General features: G+C 36.5%; 2 protein-coding genes and 1 non-coding gene across 3 annotated transcripts; 2 read left to right on the top strand and 1 right to left on the bottom strand.

The window, feature by feature from the left end:
• The first annotated feature begins 1,188 nt into the window (after positions 1-1,188).
• On the top strand, positions 1,189-1,260 carry TRNAT-CGU. The gene has a single exon. It is a non-coding gene; the product is annotated as a tRNA-Thr (tRNA).
• A 1,683-nt stretch (positions 1,261-2,943) lies between these two features.
• Positions 2,944-4,442, top strand: LOC125591308 (ninja-family protein AFP2-like). Its single transcript, XM_048765296.1, has 2 exons — positions 2,944-3,842; positions 3,908-4,442. Exons 1-2 carry the CDS (start codon positions 3,263-3,265, stop codon positions 4,255-4,257), a joined length of 930 nt encoding a protein of 309 aa, XP_048621253.1. The 5' UTR covers positions 2,944-3,262; the 3' UTR covers positions 4,258-4,442.
• On the bottom strand, positions 4,418-8,011 carry LOC106416009 (probable inactive purple acid phosphatase 1). Its single transcript, XM_013856831.3, has 10 exons — positions 7,770-8,011; positions 7,479-7,681; positions 7,321-7,412; positions 7,176-7,242; positions 6,989-7,111; positions 6,818-6,910; positions 6,399-6,740; positions 6,117-6,322; positions 5,262-5,697; positions 4,418-4,831 (listed from the first exon to the last, which is right to left on the bottom strand). The coding sequence occupies exons 2-10, from the start codon at positions 7,659-7,661 to the stop codon at positions 4,526-4,528; spliced, it is 1,848 nt and encodes a 615-aa protein (XP_013712285.2). The 5' UTR covers positions 7,662-7,681; positions 7,770-8,011; the 3' UTR covers positions 4,418-4,525.
• Between the last annotated feature and the right edge of the window lie 468 nt (positions 8,012-8,479).

Raw genomic sequence — 8,479 nt, 5'->3', positions numbered from 1 at the left:
TTTTTTTTTTTTTTTTTTTTTTGGTAACCGCGGGTTTTCGGCGACCGTGGTCAACCGACTATTCCCGCGAGGCCCACGGCACTCCACGTATTTTTGGGATTTAACCCTAGTCCGAGTGGCTAGCGGGACTCGAACTGCGGGTACCGTATTGGGGGTTTTCCCCTCAAGTACCACTAGCCCAATGCCGCTGGTTAAATGTGGCTACAATTTTAACGAGACTATTTTCCATTTCCCATAAAAGTAATGCATAATACCTCTTTTACGTTTTTCAATTGAAAGAAATCAGGTATATAAAAACGTACGGCATTCACGTGTATTATATATCAAACTATATAGGAAATGCAATGTAGATATACTTAGGGAAGAAGGTAAGAAGAACTGAAAAACAATAGCACGAGTTAGAAAGAAACTTTATTCATTTAGATCTCTCAGACGTATGACAACTTCGATCTCAACTTTACGATTGATTAATATCATCAAGTTTTAAGATAATGTAGTTAAGCTAGTAATCATTGCTATTTATAGTGTAGTTTAAAATTTTGGATTAAAATAATTATTAGCAACATTATCTTGAAAATTTTGATTTAATTACCTTACAAATTAACAACTCGAAAAAATATAGGAAAAATCAAATGCAATTGGAAGAAAGATATGTAAAATTATTGTAAAAAGAGAAAAGAGGTTAAACAATATAATAAAACATCAACACATTTGACGTTTTGTGGAGGAAAAACACAATCTGCATTTGACATATGTAAAAAGTTTATAGAAATGAAACATAAATTTCACTCTCTTTTGAATTGATTTGTATTTCTATACTTTTTTGACGTATGTTCGCTTTTATCGTCTTTATAAAAAACCACACTGTCCATTTTTTTTTTTTTTAAATAAACATTAACCAACTGTCCACTTTTAGTTACAAATTTTAAATGTGTGCCTCAATATTTTGAGATCTGAAAAAAAAAATGTTGAGATATTTATAAAAGCAAAGAAATGTATAATATGCAGAGACATTATTTAACTGTAGATGCACATAATGTATTTGAATATAATACTCTCCTTTTTTGTCACTGGTTTTTTTTTTAAACATTTTTTTTGTCACTGAATACAATACTCAAATTAGCGATAAATCATCTTTGTTTTAATCATAGTTTATAAATTAATTACAAATGATCGTGTGTGCCAAAAGCCTCCGTAGCATAGTGGTATTGCGTTCGCTTCGTAAGCAAAAGGCCGCGAGTTCGATCCTCGCCGGGGGCTTATAGAGGTCTTCTACCCATTTTGTAATTAGGCTTCCCCTTTTTTTAACTCGTTTTGATTTTATAAATAACTACATTTTGAATTCTTAGCCACAATTTTCTATTACGTACTCAAAAACATTTCAAGCAATATAGAAAAATAACTGTAGAAAAGGCCTACAAGAATCTCAAATCTCGTCGGAGATTTCTAAAGTAAAACCCTAGAAGAGCCACTTGTATGGTCATCACTCGTGTGTGTCCTTTTCTCACTCTGATCTGAGATTTTGACTCTGTGCTTCTCTTACCATCCTTCCAAGGTATTGACTTTGACTCTCTGCTTCTCTTGGACTCATTTCAATAAATTTAAGTTATGCAATCAACTCTTGATAGTTAAGCTGTAAGACACACTGAGATTTGTGAATTAATGCATGTCGTGTAGATTGGAATGACACCAGAGCAGCTAAATGAAACATTCAAAGGTTTTGGTGCCATTAAGAAAGATGCTATCCAAGTTAGAAGTTACAGGGTGAGTTCTGTTATTAAATGTATCTCTAAGACGTATCCTCATTTATGTGTTATATATGAACATACTCAATTTTTTTATAGTATTTTACAGTTAAAGGGAAACTGTTATCAGGTTTGTGACATTCGATCTGCTGACACTTTTAAACTAGTCCTCCAGGTATGTTTCAAACATCCATGAACTCATCATTTGATTGTAATACTAGATTTTTTTCTTCTGATGTTCTGTTGCACAACTGTAGGCTCAAATCAATAAACATTTTTAAATTACCCCCAAATAATGCAATTTATAAAATCTAAAGTTTTTTTGTTCAAAAAAAAAAAAAAATCTAAAGTTTAAAAACAAAAATGGGCAAAGCCTTTAACCTTATGGGCTTGGATATGGGTAAGTGGATAAGGGGTCTTCTTCACTCGTATCATGTAGTAGTTTCTTCAGTTGCATTATAATGACACAAACCAACAGGTGAATGACACGCGACATTTTTGGTTTATATGGTTAATGTCTAAAGATCTTCTCCTTCAGTCCCCACTTGACTCAATAAAGTGACACACCAAAAGATTCTACAAATCTTCTTTTTCAATTTATAAGATTTCATTCTCCAGCAGCTAACTATCACTGATTCAGTAAACTGAAACTCTCAAGACATTTTTGACTTAATCACCTTATTATGTTATTAATCACTTCTCCATCAAAAGATTAGTCAATAATCAAACTTTTTAGCTTAATACTTTACAATTAGTCTTCTAGTTTACTAAATTATTGATTTCACCTTTTTATAGTAGTTAAATTACTTATAAACAATGGAAGTGTTATTCTCCGTCACTTTTTCACAATCAACTTGCTTCCTCATGGGACCTACAGACCGTCCCACGTGAGTGACGTTGTCGAGTCGCTAGAATTATCAATGTTTCAATTATACTATGTTTTTTTTTTCTAATCATTCCTTCATAATCAAAAAGTTTAAGGCAATTTTGATTAATTTTTTAGCAGACAAAATCTCATTTTTAAATTCTATTATTATCATCGGCAATAAATAATAATCTTGTTTTAAGATATGGAATCAAGTTGAATTTGTGTTAATTAATCTGTAATATTTCTTAAGTTCATTAACTTTATGTTATAGCCATAAAGACAAAAGAGAAGACGGATCTTTTTTAACTGGCGGACACGTGTCGCGACACTGGCGAACTCAGTTGCTTTAAGACACGTTTCTTGAAGCAGCATTATGGAACGCCGACGTAATCCACCGGCCACGTGTCGTTGAGACAGTTCACTCGGCGGCCACTTGCCTCCTCTCAGTCAAGGGGGTTGTCGTCCGTCTCTCTTTCTCATTTTCTCTAATGTCCGAAAGGGTTTTTTTCTTCTAGTCAATTTCAAAATAAAGCTTTTCATCTTCTTCACCGTCTCTGTTAAGTTCTTCATTCCTTCATCATCTGAGAAATAAAACGAAAAAAAAAACTTTATTATTTATTTGCTTTGTGTTGTGTTGTTTTGTAATCTAATGGGGGAAGAAGCAAGGGAATGGAACAGAGGAACAAATCTTTCTCTTGACATGAACAAGTTCCCGAGAGATCTGTTACGAGGCTTCATGTCTGAAAACGTTGACGGAAGAGATGAAACTTCCGACTGCGAAGATGAGACAGCGGTTGAGCTGAATCTTGGTTTGTCCTTAGGAGGTCGGTTCGGAGTAGACAAGGCTCCGAGGAAGCTTAAACGATCTTCTTCTGTTTTGAGCACTATGCCGTTTGAGAGCTCTATCGTAGCTGACAAGGAGGCGGTCGAGCCGGAGAATTACACGGTGGGTTTAGCGAGAACGACGTCGCTGCCGGCGGAGATGGAGGAGGAATGGAGGAAGAGGAAAGAGATGCAGTCGCTTAGGAGAATGGAAGCCAAGAGGAGGAGATGCGAGAAACAGAGCTCCCAAACGGCGTCGTTTGAGTCTGAGAGATGGGTCAACGCTAGTAAAAGCGGGTTTCTACAGAGACATTTGGTTTCTCCTAGACAAGTGTGTGTTGATTCCCATGGAGGAGGAGGTAGCTCGTCGAGCTTGTCGGAGCTGGACAACAAGAATCGTCAACAAGGTAGGTTTTCAAGATTAGTCGTAACATTGCTTTGGTGTTGAGACTTTATGTTTGATGTCTTGTAGGTTCATCAAACAGTTGTGGTGACCAAATAAGCCCCAAGATCGTGACAAGATGTTCATCTAATAACAGCGAAAGCCACGGGAATGAGAACGAGAATGCTAAAGGCAAAGGGACGGCTTCGTCTACCGGTTTGTTCGACATGCCGTGTGTGTTCACCAAAGGTCACGGTCCAAACGGAAGACGTGTCGATGGGATTCTATACAAGTATGGTAAAGGAGAGGAGGTTAGGATCATGTGCATTTGCCATGGTAGTTTCTTGACGCCTGCTGAGTTTGTTAAACACGGTGGTGGTGGTGATGTTGATCGTCCTCTTCGGCATATCGTCGTCAATACTTCTCCTTCAACGTTTTGACATGAAAGGATCTTGTCTTCTTGTTTCATCTTCTAGTTGTCTTATGTTTTTAATTTTCTTCTGCTTGGTTTGGCTTTAAGAATGAATTGCCAAATCTCAAACCTTGATGAAGATCAAGATTCTCATGTGTAAATACTTGAGAACATCAAGAATCATTAAATGATTAAATGATTCTTATTTTGCCAGTAACTATAATTGATGTGAGTTATCACTACAACAGTTTAACAATGGAAACAAATGTAACCAAAGAGTTACAAGATTCTCTTGTTTATGAGGCAAGTGTAGTTGCAGGGCAACTATCAACAGCACAAGCCAAGACGTCTCTATAATCTCTTGATATCTTGAACGAATCATGGACACTTCCGTCACTGCTCTTCTTGTACTCAAACAGAAGATTAGAGTAATCAACCGCTGTTAGTTTAAGGAATCCATAGTCATAATCTCTGACCAGACTCCAGTTCGGTTGGAGATCAGAGAACTCAGCAAGACCAGCTCCTGCACCTCCAGCAACGATATGGATCGTCCCATTGAATGTACCCTTGTAATTGGTTTTCTCATCACTCGTGCATACACTCTAACACACACAAAACAAGCAACATAAAGATTAAAAGGTTCTGTTTTTCTAAAGAATCACCACCGTTCACTATAGGCCTAGACACATTTATCCAAAACCAAAAAACCAAACCATCCAAAACCGAAGAACCAAACCGTACATAACTGTCTGACACCACACATTTATCCAAAACCAAAGAACCAAACCATCCAAAACCGAAGAACCAAACCGTACATAACCGACACCGAACTGAATTTTATAAGTAACTATATGGATTCTATATCTCTGGAAATAAAAAGACCGAACCAAAACCAGTACTAGAACTTTTTAAATAAATATTATATATACTTAAAAAAATTGAGTTATATTTAGTTTCACGTAACGAAATATCCTAAAAATACTATTTATAAACAGAAATATCAGAATTATTCAAATAGTTCAGTATGTTTACCTGGTAAACCGGGCATGTTCTCTCGTAGTTATGTGCATGTCCGTAGATTGCAATGTCTACTTTGTACTTCTGCCATAGCTTCTGTAGACTATCTCTCCCCATTGGTTCTCCAAAAGAGCCTTCTTCCGCGTAGAAAGACGTGGAGGAGTAACCGAGCACGCGATGAGCTAAGAATATCAGCCACGGCTGTGTTTTTCTGTCTACTGATGCTAAGCACTGCTCGATGAACTTGTATTGCTCTGTTCCTTCTCTCCAGTCATGTTCTGTGTCAGCCACACAGAACCTAAACATCCCATAGTCACTTGAGTACCAGAACTTAGCTCTGTTTTGAGCAGGTACATAGAATATTGTCTCAGCTGGTACACCACATTCTCCTCCAGAGTCTAAACCTTGGTAAAACGATCCTGAGTCTGGCCAGTCACGCTCATGGTTTCCACTGTATAGAGTCTATTTTCAGGACTTCATAAACAAGAAAGTAGGCATGCGGATTTTGTCTGAACCAGTCAAACCAAATTTTTTAGCTTTCGGTTCCATAGGGTTTTGAAAAGTGATTCGGTTTTTGGTTCGAATTTCAATTTTTTTAAATAATAACAGAATTTAATCGAAATAACCAAATTTTACAAATAAATATTCGTTTTTAGAAAATTATACCAAATTCTAACTAAAAACCAAAAAAATGGTTTTTCGGAAATAAAATTAAAAACCAATATTAACCAAAAACGAACCGAATTTTTTTTGTTCACTTTGGTGGAATTGTCGCCAAAGAATAAATAGAAACTGAAATACCCGAACCGAAATAACCGAAACCGCATGCCTACAAGAAAGCCAATTAGAAAGTAATGAAAATTGCAAAACCTTGCAATCATGTATGGAACAGTGGAAGCAATAGGCTCAATCTGAGCTGTGAACTGATCCCACTGTGAGAGGTATCCATTAGCATAACAGATATCTCCAATGTGGAACACTGCATCTGTCTTCTTTAGATCTTTAATAAGCTGCTTTGTGGTGTTGAGAGAAGCTCGTTGGAAATCATTATACTCGTTTGTGCCATCAACCTCAGCCTGCAACAAAAGTGGTATTCAGGCTACCATAACAATAAAACAATCTTATATGGTTTTTTAGACCAAAGTACCAAACCTTTCCCATGTCTCCAAAGATTACAACTTGTTGGAGAGAGTTTTGTCCTGGAAATGGAGAGGATTTGAACTGATACACTTTACTCCACACAAATGCATCATTGGACAATCTATGCCCAACTCTATAAGTATACTTGGCATTAGGCCACAGCTCTTTGAGAAAAGCTGTGTGTATGTAACCAGGATCACGCCATCCCACGGTTCTTGCAGGTGCACCGCACATGGTGTTGCGCGCAAAGGTCAATGTTCCAGCGGGTGAGAGTTTACGTTCTCCTTTAACCCCCCACTCGACAACAGGTTCAGCTATCTTGAGTCCATAACCACTAGTCCATGTCACTGTCATCTGTTAAAAGACAAAACTCATTTCAACTTCTTTTAAGTGAACATTGAGCAATCAAAAAGGGTTTTAGAGGATCTTACTTCATCCCATTCTTTGCCTAGCGCTAAGCGAGGGTAAACTGGTGCATTTGGATTCTCAAAGGCTACTTTGTTTGAGACTGCCACAAGCTTGGGCTAACACAATACCAAGTAAAGGGTTAGCTTCAAAAAAACTTTAAAACTAGAGAAAATTGTAAGTGGATGAGTGTTTACATTCAGCAAGCCGCCAGAGAAGAGCGCAAATGAAAAATCTGATCTCTGGTTGATGATTTGAAGCTTTAAGGAACCGGTTCCAGTAGTGTTGTATCTTGGATTACTAAAGTTTGCATATTGAAACTGTAAAGAGATAATGAGATAATGATAAAAAGCAGAAACAATGTTATGAGAGAAGAAGACAAACCTTGATAGGAGCTGAAGAAAGCCTAGGTGGGCTCACCATTTTGTTATCTCCTGGACAAGTGGAAACACTGTAGGAACAACAAAAGTGTTTAAAAACATACAACTCTAGTTCATGAGAAGGAATGTTTTAATATAATAGTATATACTTGAAATCTGCAGGAGAGAACACTCCAATCCAATCTTCATCTGATGGGTGTGGAGAGCTAAACTCCACCAACACCAATTCACTATGTTGACCCTGCCAGATTATTGAAGTTTAGGAATTTTTCATCAAAGAGTATGAAAGGATCTAAATGGTTATTACATTAGATCCAAGAAGTGTTGGAGAGGCTTTGACATGAGCTTTGTCATTGAGATGGAATGTTGTTTCATGGATAGCAATTCCTGATAAAGGTTGGTCTTTATGAGATTCCACTGTTCCTCCACAAAGATATAATACTACTACAAGAGTCACCAGGACTGCAACGGATGGTTGGTGGTTTCTCATGTCTACAAGAGGGAAAGATTCTGAAACTCAAAAAAGAAACACTTAGTGAATTGACAAGAATCGAATTTCAAGTAATTGGATTCGGACAAAGCAGAATGAGGACATTACCAGTGACTTCCGTTTTGTCTTTTAATCAAAAACGAAATCGAAGCAATCGGAGAAAAATGAAAAATGGGAGGAGTTTAAGATTTTGGAGAATATCCAGTATTGAGATTCGCTTATCAAGACTTTACTCGTCAACGGCCAGCTTTCATGACATTAGAGTAGAATTCACACTAGAAATTTAAATTAGATTCGTACTCTTTTGTTTTGACTTTTGGATTTTAACTTGCTTCTATGTCAGGAAACTCTTAGTTTTTTATTGCCGTAAATAGAAGAGTGCGAATCTAATCCCATCTAACAATGTCTTTGCTAAAAACAATGTACTACTGAAAAGATTCTTCTGGTTTAACGTCGGGTCGGATTTTCTTTTTGCCCAAAACCGGGCCCAAACCCAGATAATCTAACCAACGTCACAAACACAACACTATAGGAGACAAGAACTTTAGTGTCAAGTAAAATCGTGTTGACCATTATGTCTAGAGAATGTATTGGTACAACAAGAACTGCAATAAAAACTAAAATTGATTCTAAAGATAACAGTCATGATTAGTCTTTTAATAATATACTAGATTAAGATCCGCGCCTTGCGCGGAATAAACATTATATATATAAATTATTTTATGTATTATATATTCTTACATATTATGAAATAATAAATATATATTAAATAATTAAAAGTCAGTAACTATTACATATATAATTAAATTGGTGCGAAC

The sequence above is a fragment of the Brassica napus genome, chromosome C8 (genome assembly GCF_020379485.1).
Source record: "Brassica napus cultivar Da-Ae chromosome C8, Da-Ae, whole genome shotgun sequence".
Lineage (NCBI taxonomy): Eukaryota > Viridiplantae > Streptophyta > Magnoliopsida > Brassicales > Brassicaceae > Brassica > Brassica napus.
Note: the sequence above shows the minus strand (reverse complement) of the source record. Positions and strands in the feature narration are given on the sequence as shown.